This window comes from Microcebus murinus, chromosome 2 (genome assembly GCF_040939455.1).
Source record: "Microcebus murinus isolate Inina chromosome 2, M.murinus_Inina_mat1.0, whole genome shotgun sequence".
NCBI lineage: Eukaryota > Metazoa > Chordata > Mammalia > Primates > Cheirogaleidae > Microcebus > Microcebus murinus.
The window spans coordinates 7,252,196-7,270,683 of record NC_134105.1 but is presented as its reverse complement, the minus strand read 5'-3'; the positions used below and the strand labels follow the sequence as shown (position 1 = coordinate 7,270,683).

Sequence of the window (18,488 nt, the reverse complement as noted above, 5' to 3'; positions counted from 1 at the left end):
CTGTTTATTCTCTCGAGTTACTCCTTGATCTTTAGCAAAGTCGTATTCAAACATTAAAAAAAAAAAAAAGACAGAAATGCAGGAGTCCATAAACCTTCCAGAAAAGGAAATCTGTAAAAATACCTGCTATGAATGATGATGTCAAACAGAAAAAGCAAATAGTAAACACACTCATTCTTTTCCAAGGAAAAGTCATTTAAAAAAATTTATCAGCTCACCTTAAGATCCAATGGCAGCTTGTTGGAGGTGAACACACTTAGCTTGATCTGGGGAATGCTGATTTTGAGATTTTCAAAGTAGTATCGAATTGGTGTCCCACCTTGTTCAACTGTCTTTTCATGGAGGTTTTCATCGTATTTTTCCACCTCTGAGACAAAGGCAGAATTTAAAAAAACAAAAACAAAAAAGAATTTCCTTACTCTTATGATTCAAATACTTGTATTTATATTGAAAAAAATTCATCAAAAAAAACATAAACATCTCTCAATTCAGTTTTTGAGGGTTTAGTAAGGCGTATGGTATTCTGATGTCATTTTTTTTGTAAAAATAGATCTGTTTTGTGTTGCTTATCAAAAAATTAGACTAGTTTAGTCTTTTAACCTGTGACTCTAAACCATCTAGCAGATATCATCTACAGAAAAAATAAGCTAAGTAGACAAGCCAAAGGTCACAGGTGTGTCTGCTGGCAAGGGCTTTCTAGAAACTATTATTATTATTATCAAGGACCTAGATCATCTGAATTTATTTTTATAAGATAATATCCAAATAAGGCCTTAGAATGCAGTGTAACTGAATCATAATGAACAATATCAACATTAAGTAATGAATCTGAATGAAACATAATGCCTGAGAAAGAATCAGGCTGTAGGCTATAAGAACTGACATCACAACACGTAGCACCCTCTCCCCCAAATGGTGGACATCCATTTAAATAGGACAGTCAAGGCCAATTTTTTACTTGCTATCCCATGCAATGTGAAAAATTAACCTGGGCTAAAACATAGCAATGTGCTCTTTGCCTTGATGCTATACCCACAACCATTTGAGCAGCATATTTTCCCTTGGCTTTGTGTGCTTTAGAAATAAGACCAGAGAACTTGCACATACCTCCTTATCAAACAAACTCATGGTGTAAGCTATTATCAGGTCTACTTACAGTCAAATAATACTACAACTGAGACCTACCTATCTGTACCTTGGGAAAATAGAAATAGCTATAGAGAGGAGAGGAGAGGCTCTAATGAAAGGAAGACAAGGATTTTGCAAAAGTACAATCTGCTACACAATGCCTGGGGATAAATTTATTAGAGCAACTTACAAGAAAAGCATGTCCAATCAAATTTAAAGTAAAACTTCCCAGGGAGGTACCAAAACAGAATGGATACCTGGCAGGCAGGCTCCCAAGTGGCTGTCTGAATACAAATAAACACTGATGTTCCAACCCAAAGTGGAAAACATAGCATAAAACAGACAGGATCTTGCTCTTGATCCCAAATACTCTTAAAGCTTAAATTCTCTCTAGCCAATATGGGCAGATAAAAATAAAAGTCTACTTCTTATCATTTCTTCAGGCTCAATATTTAGTCTAACTTCAAAAAACTGAGCATCATTTTCTTTCTAAGCTGTATATACAGCCCCAAAAAGTCCACTTAAAAGCTCTAAAAGCAGGAAGAAATGCCATAATGAGGAATCTAAAATAAAGGGACAACAGCTAAATTATTTCTGTAGCACTGCTAAAAACTTAGGTTTTTCAATACCTTACCTTACTCCTTTCTACAAAGAAGAGAGTAAAGTAACTAGAGTAAAGTTTTTAATTACATTAAGGCATAAGGGTATGGATGTCAAAAGTTAATGAATTGAGGCTAGCCAATTTTATTTTCTCAACTAAACCAAAGGAACTGCCGAAGGGATTTCTGATTCTTGGCCCTGAGTCTGTTTAATAAACAAAAGTTAGGAAACAAAGTGGTTTGCTAAATGACTAACATCATTTATGTTATTTTAGAACAGATGAATCAAAATATGCAAAGCAGAGAGGAATAGTATACTGCTTCCCAAAGGCTTACCTCTGCATATTCCAGAATACCAGAAGACCCCTGAGTAGCTGCCTTAGTTCAGAGAACTTGGACGACAAGTAATAAATTGAAAGAGAACAACTGAATCACAAACCTGAGCTTCCCAGCTCAGGCTGAGAAGTGGAAAGGGAGCTTGTCAAGCACCCAGGGGCTACCTATTTTTTACAACAGACTAAAAAATACCATCCTTGGGCCAATTCCTAGACACAAACATAGACACAAACGACATTACCTGATTCTGCTTGTGCGTAGCCGAAGAAACTTAGCAGCTTGAGGAGTAGTTTCTCCTCAATTTGCACTGTGAATCTCTGAGCCGTGATCATCAGATGCTAGAGATAAAGAAGTTCTGATTTACTATGTGAAGATCAGAACGAACTTTCATCTGTGCCATTAAGAGGGCCTCAATGGCATGGAATGGTTTCCTTACTCACATGACTTTATGATTATATTGCCAGGTTATTTCTGGCTTCTCTCTCCCTACATTGTTACAGTTAACCAAAAACTCCCGAAGATGTTTGGAAGATGATTCGCCATCCTGCTGTTTGGTTCCCGGGGCATGTGGGCCTCGTTAGTGAGGATTGTGCCTTTGGATGCACTGCGGCAGAGGAACTTCACGGTGCAACCAGTTTAAGGAGCAGCATGACTGGGCTTGTGGATCTGAGCGCTGCATGCGGGCTTGGTCCCATCAGCACTGGTGACAAAGGACCAGAAGTATGGGAAGCAACCACTTAATTGGCTCCCACTTTTCCAGAGTTTGCTGCTAAAACAATTAGCTTCTACATGGACACTTCTCTAAGAGTTTGTCACTTTTGAACTATCTGCTTCTAGTAAACAGTGTGGTCACTTACAGAGCAGCATGTCTGTCCCAAGGTCAGACTCCTCAAAGCTCTTTTCCAATATTCAGGATTACCCTATTTTTTAACAATAGATCTGGATCATGCCTGGTCCTGATCAATCCAGATGCTTCATTCAGTGACTTCATTCTGATGAAAACAGACTGGCCCCTATGGATTCAGTACTATCAAACCATCACTTGCAAAATCACTGAAAACACAATTGAGAAAATAAAGTGCCAACAGAAGGAGTCCCTGTAAATTCCCCTTAACAATCTATGAAGTCACATGTGGCTTAACCCTGCAGAACTACTGCACGCTGCACTGCTGCTCTGAGACTTGGCTGTGAGAGAACAAATCAGTCAACCTTCTGGCACGGCCCTGACCCACCAGCCCTCCGCCAGCAGCCCACCTTGTAGATGTTGGTCAGTACACTCTTACTGGGGAACTTCACCGCGTTGACTTGCACGGCAGGGCCGGTGTCGATGACCTCATTCTCGTTGCTCAGGGGAGTCACGTAGAGCATGAAGGGCTGAGTGGTCCCAATGAGCTGATTATCCACCTAGGATGTGAAAAGGCAGCAAAGCCAAAACGAAATCAGACAAGGTGCTCCGTTTGCGTTTTTACCGCCAAGTGGTGGCTCATGATACGTATGTTACTCAGACAGTCCCCTCCCACTTCACTGTCCCTCAACAGCAACTCACTAGACCAGCAATAACAACAGCAGTAGGAATAACAACAACAGAAGGTATTATCAGGTGAGAACTTCACTAAGCAGTATTTTAAGTTTTCTCACCACAAAACATGATAAGTATGAGGTAATACACATGTTAATTAGCTAGATTTAGCCATTCCACAACATGCACATATTTCAAAACAGTATGCTGTATACGATAAATATATATATAATTTTTCTCAATCAAAAAAATTAATAAATGGACAATAAAGAATTTGTAAAAAATTTTAAAAATCAGGTGAGTGCTGTGTGCTCAGCACCATGCTACCCACCTCATATGCATATCTCATCGAGTGACATGGTACCTATAATGTCGGTGTTATTAAACTGGGGGTTTTGCTGCAATCCGTACCACGACCTTCTGAGCCCTGTCCTCATTGTACAGATGAAGGAGGAGAGAAGCCCTTGCTTAAGGTCATACAGCTAGTCAATGGTAGAACTAGAACTTGAATCCAAGTCCCTACGGCCATCACTCTTAACCACTATGCTACTAAGGCTTCTCTCTTGCTCCAAATTCCTTAAAGACAATTAAAATAAGAGAATCGGGAGCTCAAATGGCTACCAAATGGGAAGCGTTCCCTGTCCTGAGGTCAACTGCCTTCTTGGGAATGACATGAGTAAGTCAGTGGCAGTAGGGATGACTCTATTCAGCCAGCCCTGATCAGAGTGGTAACAGAGCACACTCACTGTACCCGGGTGTGTGCGGGCGTCAGGAGAGCACACTCACTGTACCCGGGTGTGTGCGGGCGTCAGGAGAGCACACTCACTGTACCCGGGTGTGTGCGGGCGTCAGGAGGCCACTGGGGGAAGCGGCCACCTTTGCCTTCTGTTTCACACCAAAGGTCACCACCGAGAAGAGGGAAGAGGAGAGACTATCGGTTGGGTACTCCTGAGAGATCATCTGTAGGTACTTTCTACACACCACCTAACATATCCCTTCCTAAAACCCTAAAGGCTAGGTATTATTGCTTCTCATTTTACAAACAAGTAAACAGAAGCCTATATTCACACAGCTAGTAAGTGGAAGAGCTGGGATTGAAATGCGGATATTTCTGGCACTAACCCCCCTGACCTTTCCATCACGTCACACAGATTCCCACACGGCCATGTTGTACGATCAGCACTGACTTTCCTTATGTTGGCTCTCAGGGTGGGGATAAGGGCGAGAGACTCAGAGAACTTTTTCCCACTTCCACTCCTGCCGCTGACAATGTACTCTACACAGCAGCCTAAGTGATTTTAAAAAAAAACATAAATCAAGTCATAGACCTCCTTCAGTGGCATCCTTTTCTCTTAGGATAAAACCAAACTTCTAACCACAGCCTCCAAGGCCTGAACAATCTGGATACTACCAAACACTCCGACGTCGTCACATGCCACTCTCCTCCAAGTTCACAGCCATTCTCACAGGAGCCTCCTTACTGTTTCTCAAATGTGGGCAAGTCCCTCCTTCCTCAGGGCCTCTGAGTTTTCCTGGAATAGTTTTCCTAGTGTCCTGGTCTGTGGTCTGCTCGCTCTCTTCCTCCAAGTTTCAGTTCAGCTCTCACTTCCTTAGGAAGATCTTCCCAAGCCACTTTATCTAAAGTAGCACTTTATCGAAAGTAGTCCCTCTTTACAGCAAATATCACAGGATGTCATTATTTACTAGCTTGCCTGCTTACTGGCCAACCTCCCTAGGTGGTTAGCTCAAAGAGAGCAGAGACTACACGTTTTCAGTCACAGCTGTCTCCAGAGCCTAGTACAGTACCTGGTGCATAGTTAATGCTCTATAAGAATTTACTGAATGATTCACTACCTATCTCATCCAAAATATAAAATGACAACGAATATCTCATCGACTCTGCCCTCTCTTTTATTCATTACTTTGTTTAGATTCAGATTTCTATCTGGTACCATTTTCCTTCTGCCTGATGATGTCCTTTAACATTTTTTATAGTGTGAGTCTTATGATAATAATTTCCTTTGGCTTTTGTATGTCTAAAAACATCTTTATTTCACTTTTATCTTTCAAAGATATTTTTGCTGCACATAGAAAGGTTTGTTTTTATTCCCCCACTTTTAGTTCTATAAAGATTTTACTAGCTGGGCATAGTGGCTCATGCCTGTAATCCTAGCACTCTGGGAGGCCAAGGTGGGAGGATCACTTGAGGTCAGGAGTTTGAGACCAGTCTGAGCAAGAGTCAGACCCCATCTCTAAAAAATGTAAAAAATTAGCCAGGTGTGGTGGCATGTGCCTACAGTCCCCACTACTTGAGAGGCTGAGGCAGAAGAATGGCTTCAGCCCAGGAGCTTGAAGTTGCAGTGAGCTATGATGACACCAATGCACGCTAGCCTGGGAGACAGAGCAAGACCTTATCTCAAAAAAAAGATTTTGCTTACTACCTTCTCATTTCTATTGTTCCCAACAAGAAATCTGTTGTTATCCTTATCTTCATTCCTTTGTGTATCTACATCTTTTATTCCTCTGGCTGCTTTGTCATTGGTTTTGAGTAATTTGATTATGATATGCCTTGGTATAGTTTCCTTCATAGTTGTGTGTTATACTCCATCTAGTGTAATTTCACTTCATTTAAATCTCTACAAGTTTGAGTATTTTATGTCTTCCATATCTCTACTTAACTTTTTAAACACACAGAATACAATTATATCAGCAGTTTTAATGTCCTCCAAAAATTCTAACATCTGTGTTAGCTGTGGGTTTTTTAATCAATTATTCTCCTCGTTATATAGTGTTCTCCTGCTCTTTTGCATGCCAGATAATTTTTGATGGGATAAATTGTGAATTCTATCTTGTTGGGTGCTGAATATTCTTGTATTCCAATAAGCCCTAAGCTTTATCCAGGGATACGATTAATTTACTTAGCTCTTTGTTTTATACTTTGACAGGCAGGTCCAGAGCAGTGCTTGGTCTAGGGATAATTAACCATGGAGGCAAGACTTTCTTTCCTGAGATCTTTCCATTGTCTCATAAATTCTTAGTTTTTCCAGTCCTGCTGGTGGGAATAAGCACCATTCCCAGCCATGTATGAGCAGCAGGCACTGTTCCCTCTCATCCTTTCGGATGGGTAGTCTCCTCGTATATATCACAGATCAATACTCAAGGGGACAAGGGTCTGCTCAATACTCAAGGGGACCCTCTACAGATCTCCAGAGCTGTCTTTCTACATATCTCTCAACTACAGTGACTGTCCTATAAACTGTGGGGGCTCTGATCTCTGAACTCTCAGCTCTATTTTTTTCAACTCATCCACACTATTAGGTTCCATCTCGGTCTTTCCCCAGAGTGCCATGGCCTAGACACCTTCTCGAGTGCCATGGAAAGCAACGGCAATTCCAGTGCCCACCTCTTTTGTTTCCCACCTTTCGGGGAACTGTCCTTTGTAGTCTGATGTCCAGTGTCTTGAAACTGTTGTCTCTGTATTTTATTTGAATTTTAGAGTTTTCTGAGACAGGAAAGTCAATATAGTCCCCATTACTCCATCTAGACTGGAAGAGGAAGTCCATTCCCTTGCTTTTTCTCCCTATGATGAATTTCAATTCCTCCAAATGATGGTTAGATGATTTCCTATTGTTTTTTCTATTGGCAAGGTGGAGAACCATGGATCACTTTCCTCCATGCCACCTTGGCTGAATTATCTAAATTATTTATAGACCAACTTATATTTCCAATTCTGCTGTATAGAGAAAAATTAATTAGCAAAGACAAATGCAAGTATAAACATCTATTTCATAGAATGATTTTTTTTGAAGGCCACAAGATACTTCCTCCAAAACATTAAAGTTTTTAGAACACCAAACATTAGATCTGGCTGGGTGTTCAGCATGAAAACAAAGAAACTAACAACTTTGGAACTTCCCCCCTTACCTGTACATCCTGTATGCTAAGTTCAAGCATGTGACTGGTTGCCAGCTGTGTATAGTGCACATTGATTCCTGTAAGGCTTGCAAAGACCAGTTCTTCTGGGACTTTATTAATTAAGGACAACCCAATTCCACCTTCTAACCTCACCAGCACCTGAAAGGAAACCAAAATATGGCACTCTGATTGTTTAAAATATAGCTCATGGCAGCCAGGAAAGTACAAGAAAATAATTGGCTTTACATCCCTCTACTCTTTACCTCTGAGCAGATGAAAACTATTTAGGAGAGTCTCATCATTCACCTGGATGGTTCACATGCCACTATCTCACTGGATGCCTTCCTCTCTAAGCATACCCCCAACCCCAACTACAATTCCAGAGTGATGGGATGATCTCTCTATCAGAGCACTGATGACATTCTACATTTTATTACGTAATTATTTGAGGATCTTCTTCATATTTGGGATGAAAGCTCTTAATTGGTCACTCACGCTGCACTTGGTAATATGTGATACAGTGCTTTACATGTAAGCATTTGATTTTTTTAAAAAAATCACTGAATAAGTATCAAGTAATGTGCTTGCTCATGTTCATCTCATCTTCCTTTTCAAATTTTTTGTTATCTTCCCCAATGCCCAAACAGAGAGAGAATAAGGAAGATATCAGAGTGAACTACAGCCAAAAAGAAACAAAATACCCCTGTGCACTTATCCTTTCTTAAATTTTATTTAAATTCAAATAGCTTAGCTTTCTTTATTGTAACTTCATGTTAGCAATATTTGTTACATTCTGATTCCACATAAACATTAGTTGCCATTTTCATGACATATTCACATAACAGCAAACACTGAGAAGCAAAACCCATATTTAGAATAATATAGGGCAGAAAGAAAATAGAAAGTCTAAACCGAGAAAACCACAGAGCAAAACTCTAAATAAAATTAATGATCAAAGAAATAAATTTACAACATTTAAAACTTACTTCTAATTCCTGTTCTGTATCTGGATTCCTTAATTTCTGCAGCTCCTGTTCTGTTATAGGAAGTTCATCTACTTCATATGATGAACGGTCATTTTTCCGTTGGCAGAAATCTGTTATCTGAAGTCAAATAAAATAATAGTAAGAGGGCTCACACTTCCATGGTGAAACCCACTTTAACCCATGCCAATTGTGCACATCAAAAAAATAAAAGAAAAAAGAACAACAACAACAACAACAAAAAGTCACTACCTGCTCAAGAAGCCTATGGAAGTTAATGGTTTCCAAAGCACTGCCAAGGTAAGATTTGTATAATGATGAAGAAAGTCTATGTGGCAAACTCTCAAGCTGTAGATCTGAGAGCCTTATGTAGTGGGATTAGGTTATCTGTATGTGATCTCAAATTACACCTCAAGTGAAAATATATAAAACTCAAGATCACTGCATTCATTTTTGCTTTAAAAGAAGACTGCCTTTTTTTTTTTTTTTTTTTTTTGAGACAGAGTCTCGCTCTGTTGCCAGGGCTAGAGTGTCGTGGCGTCAGCCTAGCTCACAGCAACCTCAAACTCCTGAGCTCATGCGATCCTCCTGCCTCAGCCTCCCAAGTAGCTGGGACCACAGGCATGTGCCACCATGCCCAGCTAATTTTTTCCATATATTTTTAGTTGTACAGCTAATTTCTTTCTATTTTTAGTAGAGACGGGGTCTCACTCTTGTTCAGGCTGATCTCGAACTCCTGAGCTCAAACAATCCACCCACCTCGGCTTCCCAGAGTGCTAGGATTATGGGCATGAGCCACTTCGCCCGGCCAGAAGACTGCTTTTTAAAGTGGTATTGTGGATTACGATGTACTATCTCAGAGAGTTCATTGTTACATTTTGACATCTTTTTTTCCTGAGCTCTCCAATTACATTATGACTTAATAAATGTATTATATTTCCCTCACAGATCTCTCCTGAGCTTCAGAGCCATATTTACCATGACATGTCCACATAGATATCATACAGTCACCTTAACTCAGCAAGTCCAAAACCTAACCCCTCATTGCCCCACAAGTCTGCTCTATGTCATCTCTTAGTGATCTGAACTGTTGTCTTTCCAGTTGCCCAAATCAGAAACATGAAGGCTATTCTTGAGTCCTGCCTCTCCCTCATCCCCACAGTCAATCACTAAATCTGACTGACTCTACTCCTAAACAAGCTTTCATTTCTATTCATTATCTCTATCCATCCCCCTCACACCCATCTTCTGCCATTTCTTCCAGTCCAGGCCATCATATTCTCTCACCGACACTACTGCAAGACCCTCCCAGCTAGTCTAGCTCTGTCTCCAGCTTTGCCCCACTCTCCACACTGTAGCCAGAGTGAGCTACCTAAAATAGACTTGTGACCACGCCATTCCCCAAATCCTTGTTGCCTCAGAAAAACCACAAAGTCTCTAGTATATATCTCAGACTTTTAATGATCTGGCCCCTGCTTCTATGTCTAGCCTTATTCTATGTGCCACATGGGATGAAGATCACTCTCCTACCTGAGGGCCATCACTGGTCAACTTTCAAAATACTACATATTATTAATAACTTACTTTTTTTGTTTGTTACTCACTGTTTGTCTACCCCCTTAAAATGTAAGCTCTAAGAAGGCAGGGAATTTTGTCTGTTTGTTCACTGGTACACAGTCAGTAACTAGAACTGTGCCTGGCTCTAATAGGCACTCAATAACTGTTGATGAACATGCTCATCATTGAGGGCACAGTCCCTGTATCTTTCCCTCTTTATTTGACTAACTTTTCAGTTAACGTTTAGGTCAAAGCTTAAGCATTACTTCTCCCAGGAACCTCCCCCAACTGCCAAATCCAGGAATACAAATCCTTTCTCTATACCATCCACTCCTGCTCTTATAACACATTTTAACTATCTGATTAGGGACCTCGTATTTGCTGGTTGTCAATGTTATTAATATATCAACTGCTTAAATTAATATTTGCATAATGATTAATAACATTGATAATATTAATATATATTATTCTTAGCATTATCTTCTTTAATTCTTATTTTTTTAGATGACCTTATATTTTAATTATACTTTTTTAATACTTATATTTTACCTCTACCTTGTTATAACAACTTTGTAAAGCAGATCCTATCCCTGTTTTACAGATGAAGATACCATAAATATGTTCAATAAATATTTGTTGAATGAGAAGGAAAAGTACATCGAGTTCCATGTCAGTTATTATGATAAATTATTACCTGGAGTGCTCTAGTTGGTCCATCTGGGATGACTCTGATGGATAAGATTCCAGAACCAGGTCTCATTTTTTGGTTAACAAACTGTTGTTCAGGTGGAACTGGCCCCAAAAGCTCCATCGAAGTGTCAGGACCAAGAACAACTTCAGCTCCATCAAACAAACCAGAAAGCCCTCCTTTGGCCTAAAAGATATTGGAGTAAAGATGTATAAGAAAAGGAAACAACTTTGAAAATTTCACATGCCATTTGAAACAAGTTACTAAATTTAAATTCTCTTCTGAAGAGTCACCATCAATGTACGGCAACGCATTTACTACTTGCTCAGCTTTGCAGATGATAACAACCAGTTAGGATTATTTAAGTAATGAAAGGTTATGCCACATGAATTTGGGGATTTATCAGTAAGAGATAATTCCATGAATAGAGTATATCAGTTTTACTCTGCCTTATAATAACTTCTAATCATTAAAGTAAACTTTTTTTAAAAAGTAGCCAAAGAGTATTCTGATTAGTTTGCTTAAAAATCTGAAATATTCTGAAAATAAAACAGTTAGTATTATCATTTGGCTTTCCAATAAGAAGCAAATTCTTATGTTGAAAACCTCCCGAAATAGGCCTAGAGCTGGACAACTAACCCAAATACTCAAAAGATGGTGCCTTTTCTAGAATGAAATATGGAGCTAGGCATGTCACTTGAAGCCCAGTTATTCAGGCCTTTGGAAAAAAATACATTCTTGTTATAGCCCCCAAGTAAATGGTGTCTACAAGATGATGGCTCTGGAAAAGCAAGCACAAGGCTGGAGAAGACAATAGCAAAAAGTGTCTAAGTCCCCTGTATTCATTTTCTTAAATACTTAGTAATGAAAAGGAAACCTTGAGAGTTGCATTTATAAGACAGGTTTTAACACAGAGAAAGCTTTTTATGACTACTGTAAGTTTAGAAAGGAAGTACATGCACAACCTAATAAGGGCAGTGTCAGAAATGTTTTAATGTCTTCAATTACTTTATTCCGCATAATAATATTGAGACAAGCTTATTTCCCTAACCAAAACACATTCTGCTCTGCTGAATACTATTATTACAGGGTCATTCACAAGCAGAGAAATGATGAAATAGGTTGACAAAAACAACAAATACCAGACAGGGATTTTAAGGAAGAAAATGCTCCAAGAGAATTGGAATTACATGGGCTTTAGAAACAAACTAGAAGTAAAGTCAGGGTCAGACACTGGAACCCACCAATTATAACAAAGCCCTCTTTTGCCTCTAGAAGTCTGAATTGTATTGCTAATTGAAAAATCACAAATCCATTCCAGATGTGTGCTTCATATAAGTAAGCAGCTTGTCTTTGATGAAAAAGGCTCAGGGCAATAGAGATAAAGAAAATAAATCGCACCAAAAGCAGTCAAAGGCTCCTTACAGTTTTGCAAACTGCCTTGGAGTATAATCTTTCTGTATGAAAGGACAGCCTGGTTTCTACCAGGGAAAAACATACTAACAGTTCTCTATCAAGGGCCTGATATCCTAGTATATACCTTTTGGGTAAAACTCTGGGCTGGGGAAGAACTGCACACACAGTTGCCTGTGTTGTTCTGAGATATGCGCCAGCCTCCTAGACATCTTCTGAGGTCCCCAGAGTGCACTTCCCAGCATCCTATAGTTTTAGGGTTGCTTCCTACTTCTCAGACTCATAGTCTCCTTGCCAGCCTGAAGCCAGAAAGGGCAGACAATCTAAACTCAATCTAAACACTCTACGTGTTTGGAAAATACGTAATTTTCCAAACACGTATTTGCTTAGAAAGTACCTGGGAAATTATCATGGGGTAGATGGCCAACAAGAAAACAGATGAAACTGTCCATAGTCCTCATTCTGACATTTGTGATGACAATTAAATGTTTATTTAGGCACCACTGAGAATGTGGAAGTAAACCAATCAAGAGCATGTAGACTCTTGGTTACTGCTCAACATCTCCTAGAATACTCCACAAAAGACTTGTAGCCATAATATCAACTTCACAGGTCTAAAACTAACCTACCTAACTTAGTGTTAAACTTTTAATTGACATTTTTTTTCTTTTAAAATTACATAATGTCAAAGAAAATAATCCACATAAGCCAAGGTAAAAAAATTTCTATCACCCAGAAACCATTCTTAACACACTTGCTGTGTATCACCTTGAAAACATTTCCCATGGAAATACACACAGATGCACAACAAAAGTTTCTTGACTTTCTTTTAACTAAAATGGAATAACAGAATCCTTTTTATTAACTTGTTCCACTTCACAATTTATTATGTATAACCTGGTTGAGACTTTGTTTTAGAGAAGGCTTAGCCACAGCTTGCCACAACTGTGGATGTCAAAGACTACTGACCTGGACCACCAACCCATGTAACCCACAGGTCAGTTTTCCTTCTCGGAAACTCCATGTCTGAGTTGTGCTTCGCCTGCGATCAGGCTTCCTCAGCATTAGTGGCTCATATCTGGAAAATGGAAAGTGTAATAATTCCTCTGAATCAACTCTTTTCAGGCCTGTATAGAACATGAGGACCATAGCTGGGCTCTGCTTCTTCCTAATACTCTCCACCCTTAAAATCTAAAGGGACGTTAGCTTGGGTCCTGCGGCAGGTACTATCTGTTAATGAGGAAGGAGGAGGAGGACAATACGGAAATCAACAAAGAGGGGACATTAAAGATTCACATGGCAACATAATAATAAAGGTTCTCACATTCTCACAATGACAAATTACCATGCACTATGGGAAGGGATATCTGCTACATGTATTTAAAATCCTGTCAACAGTCTTTCTTCTGTCGTATTTCTAAATACTTTTATTTTGTGTTTTAACTTATATGTCATCTAAAGTTTGTTTGTAAGCAAATAAAGTATTAACTGAAAACAAATACATAGATTTTATGAAGAAACTAAGGCACGGGCCAATAAAATAACTTATTCAAACTTAAACAGCTGATTTGGATCCAAAGAATTATTCATAAAAACATTTAATTATTCTCTTGATAATTTAATTTCTGCTTTTGAAAGATTTAACAAAATCATTAGAAAGATTTTAAGAAAGAAATTTCACTTTTACTGAATAACAGACTGGAACTTTGGGTGAAAGAAATACTCGCTTTTTTTTTTTTTGGATAGAGTCTTCTTTGTCGTCTAGGTAGAGTGCAGTGGCATTATCATAGCTCACTGCAGCCTCAAACTCCTGGGCTCAAGCAATCCTCCTCAGCATCCCAGAGTGCTAGAATTACAGGCGTGAGCCACCATGCCCAGCCAATACTGACTTTTCATAACATGCCCTTTTTAATGTTTGATGTTTCTTAATATCTACGTAAGTATTGTCATAACAACTTAAATAAAAGGGAAGAACCCAGTACTCATATTTGGGAATCTGACAGGTTTCTGTCAGTGAAGAAAAATATACCTAGAAAAATACAAATCCTTATTTCATTTACATAACCCATTTTTTGGTGTAGATTTTCTCTGAGTATGAATTTGAAAGCAATGAGGTTGAATCAAAAGTTGCCTAGATGATTACCTGTTGTCAGTCACTGCGGCAAGACCAGCAATATCTAAAATGGCAGAGCCCTCGGTGGAGCGGGCAGCTGAGGGCTTGTTGGGGTTGTGAGGAACTGAAGAGCCCTCGTGGGCCAGCATCCCTGTACCCGTCATCCTCCACAGCTGAGAGCGCTTGCCTGGTTCCTGCGGAGCCAATGCACACACAGACAGAAAGAGCCATCAGGGCGGCCACGGCCAGGTCCTCACTTCAAGAACTTCCTCTAAGGGCTGAGTTAAGTTCTTTAGTAGAAACTGTACTTAGATATTTTTCCACATTATATAATTGCCTAATTCAAATTTTCATTGTCATTAATTCCTAATTGCACTTAGGATGAAATATGCTAACTTCTTTTTTATTTTTGGAGATAGAGTCTCACTTCTGTTCCCCGGGCTAGAGTGCTGTGGTGTGTCAGCTTAGCTCATAGCAACCTCAAGCTCCTGGCTCAAGCAATCCTCCTGCCTCAGCCCCCCGAGCAGCTGGGACTACAGGCATGCGCCACCATGCCCGGCTAATTTTTTCTATATATTTTTAGTTGTCCAATTAATTTCTTTCTATTTTTAGTAGAGATGAGGTCTCGCTCTTGCTCAGGCTGGTCTCGAACTCCCGACCTCGAGCGATCCTCCCACCTCGGCTTCCCAGAGTGCTAGGATTACAGGCATGAGCCACCACGCCCGGCCTATGCTAACTTCTTGAACCACGTAACCCAAAATTAGAAATATTGTGAGTTTAAAAAATTGTATTCTTTTCATACATCTCATATTTTTTCCTTTTTTTTAGAAACTAGAAACAAAGAGCTGGGCAAACTCCTACACTAGCTATACGGCTACAATCACTGCTGTTCCAGATGGCGACCTCTGGTGCCCTTACCTTAAAAAGGGATCCAATTATATAAAGAATATATGATATTCTCAATATCTGACTCACAGAAAAACAGAATTTAGCAGAGGTCTTCCTCCCTCTCCCCAAAGTCTGTAAAAGAAGTATACTATATTGATGGTTTCCAATTTTCAGAAGTTGATTATATTCAAATGTTAAGTTGGCTGTAGTCAAAGTTTATACTAAGTTGATTGCTATTAATTCTAAATATATTTTCTACTCAGAAATATGTTATCAACAGTAGTTGGGCTTCCAGATCAATCAAGAAAGTCTATAAAATCCATTAAATACTAGAAATAATAATATTATTTATTGAGAATGTACCTATGTGCCAGACATTGGTCCATGAGATTTACATGCAATAACTCATTTAATCATAAAGACAACCCCATGACCTTTATACTATTATGATCCTTATTTATAGATGAGGAAGTTGAGGCTTGGTGAGATGGAGTAGCTTCTGCATGGTCACATAACTAGCAGGTGGTGGCCCCAGATCTGCAGCCTGATTCCAGAGCTGGCAGGCTCGGAGTGGCTGAGAGGCCACTGCTCTGCTACGTGGCCTCTCTCACATGACCTGCACAGTTCCACGTCAGTCATACCTGTCCTCCAGCTAGCCTGGTCAGGATGACATACACTCTTCCCAGGTAGGAGCTCCTCCAGAGCAAAAGACACTTCTGGGTGCCACAAACTCAACACTACACCTGTGTTGGAAATACAGCTTTTGCATTACATTCTACAAAGGAAAAACTAACACAGTAGCATGACCACTGGAGTCAAAATGCCAGGATTTGAGAACCAGCTGTACGATTTTTATGAGCTGAGTGACCTTGGACAAGTTACTTAATCTCTTAGAGCCTCTATTTCCTGATCTGTCAAAGGGAAAAATTAGGCTACCTCTTACGGTTCTTGTGACAAGTGTAATAAACACAAGGTACTTAGCACATGCCTGGCACAGGGAATGGTCTCAATAAATGTTTGCTGTGTTATTATCATTATATCCCTTTACACGGCACTTTATGTATGTTATCTTAGTTGATCCTGCTAACAAACCTGGGATGTCAGTAGGAAAATGAAGCTCAGAGAGGATTGGGAAATACCAACTATCATGTATCCTTAAGTGGCAAAGCCAGAACTCAAATCTAGAAAGAAATCATGCCCTTTCTGTGTGTTGCTGGTTCCTCTGTCTGCAAAAAGAGATGAAACTGGGCTGTACTTCTCCATCTCCAATCCTGTTTGCTTCTCTGTTCACAGGGAGAGAATACACCTTACACACAGGGAGAGAATACACCTTACACACAGGGAGAGAATACACCTTACACACAGGGAGAGAATACATCTTTTCACAGCACCAGAACCAACATGAAAAAGCATCTAAATTGTGCTATAGATGCTACAGATAGGAAATCAAAATGCAGACACCCAGGTGAGATCAAGTTTTCATAAAGAGATTCCTCTACTGCCTGCTAATTTGTATAGGCTCATCATCAGCTGGAAATGACCAAAATTTCCTTTTAAAAATCTGAGATGCACCATTCTCCTTCTAGTTCCCGTCCCTCTCTCCCAAACCATTTAATCCTCAAACCATGAGATGAGACTGTAGAAGGTAGAAATCAATGGGGGCTGTGTGTTTGGGAGTATGGGTTTGTGGTGGTCCAGTATGGGACTGTTGAATCCCACATGTGACAAGAAAGATACGCACACAAGCGACGGGGCAGCCTGGGGGCCAGGGGAGGGGGGATAGCAGGTGGGTGGTGATGACATCCTGACATCCATGCCAAGGGGTTAGAGAGAGGAACCTAAGTGGAGAGAGAGAGGTGAGGAGGGCATTCCTGCAAAGGGAAGGGCTTGGAAGGGGGGCTGCCCAGCACATGGCGATCAGATCCCAAGGAAGGTAACAAGGGTGTCCACACAGGAGGGGTGGGCAATTGTGGTGATGGTAAACAAGTTACCTTAGGGAAACTGATCAAATCAATAAATATATTCTCAGTACTGGACAAGGAAGTTTACAAATATGGATGGGGAGAAAATGACAATGAACTTTGTGAAGTTGGACTGGAATTGTAAATACTGGTGTGAACCACTGGGTTGTGACATATATAGAGACAGAGACGGTAGGTACACAGATGAAACCCCCAGATCTGTCCTCTGAGAGCCTGGGAACGGCAACACTGCACTGTGACAAGTGCACCTCATGCACATATCTTAAATCTCTAACTTCCATTTTCTGATAAAAGGGATTGAGGCTCCCTGGAGAAGTGGCAACTTCCAGGAATGATGAAAAAAATATATAAAATGGGCCTGGGATAACTTGCTGTATGTGTCAGAAAGGAAGGAAGGAAGGGCATGTGTCAAAATAACACTGAAGGGTAAAGGAGCTCACAGGCCAAAGATGAGAAATACTGAGCATCAAAATAAATACTGACAATAACAGACAACCTGCTGAATAAAAGAGGAGCCCATACTAACTGACTGCCTGACACACAGGCACACACATAAATAGAAAATTTGATGAGGAATAGGATATTTACAGTCTCAAAGCATTGCTCTACAAAATACTAACGACAAGGGGGAAAAGAGCAACTTCACTTCTCAGTGGAGAAGGCTGGCAGACACCTCAGTCAAGTGCTCCAAGTTAACATCACCAGTAATGGGATAAACCAATAACACAGCGTTACTTTTGTAAAATTCCTCTCAACTTTTCTGGAAATTTGCGCTTGTTTCAAAATCAACAGTAAAAAACGGAAAATCAACCAACCAAACAAAAACCTAAGGCATCAACTTTTTTTCCGTCTCTCTCTCTCTGTTTTTGGAGACAAGGTCTCACTCTGTCACCTGGGCTAGAGTGCAGTAGCATCATCATAGCTCACAGCAACCTCAAACTCCTGACCTCAAGTGATCCTCCCAGAGTGCTAGGATTAGAGGCATTAGCCATCATGCCCTAAAGGGGATAAATCCATTTCTCAATGCCACTCATATACTTTACATCATTTTAGATGTCAGTGTAACTCATTAATTATCTAACCTCCTATTTATTGGTTTTTATCCTCAAGTAAGATAATAACTATGAAAAGTTCAATAAATTATAAAATGTTATTTAAAAGTTACAATTATTGCTTCTTAATTTAAAAAATCTCTTCCTGCCTGCCTAACAGTCACTGGCCTTTGGAATGCCACATGTGTCCATCACTCGGGCTTGGGTGGTCTCAGCTGGTGCTCATATCCCACCTGGTAAGTCATCTCTCTCCGAGCTGGTGCTCATGCACCCTAATAGCCTCACCACCTTGCACGTTCTTTAAAGTCACCTGAC

General features: G+C 40.0%; 1 protein-coding gene across 4 annotated transcripts in view; it reads right to left on the bottom strand.

Annotated features, from left to right (window-relative positions):
- VPS13D (vacuolar protein sorting 13 homolog D) overlaps positions 1-18,488 on the bottom strand; it is a 256,274-nt gene that overhangs the window by 102,594 nt on the left and 135,192 nt on the right. For all 4 annotated transcript variants that reach the window (XM_020281677.2, XM_075994141.1, XM_075994149.1 and 1 more), the window contains 8 exons: positions 14,282-14,445; positions 13,108-13,216; positions 10,732-10,911; positions 8,484-8,600; positions 7,507-7,656; positions 3,318-3,467; positions 2,305-2,401; positions 219-367 (listed from right to left, as the gene is read on the bottom strand). In XM_020281677.2, the coding sequence (XP_020137266.2) occupies positions 219-367; positions 2,305-2,401; positions 3,318-3,467; positions 7,507-7,656; positions 8,484-8,600; positions 10,732-10,911; positions 13,108-13,216; positions 14,282-14,445 (1,116 nt within the window). The remainder of the gene's footprint in view (positions 1-218; positions 368-2,304; positions 2,402-3,317; positions 3,468-7,506; positions 7,657-8,483; positions 8,601-10,731; positions 10,912-13,107; positions 13,217-14,281; positions 14,446-18,488) is intronic.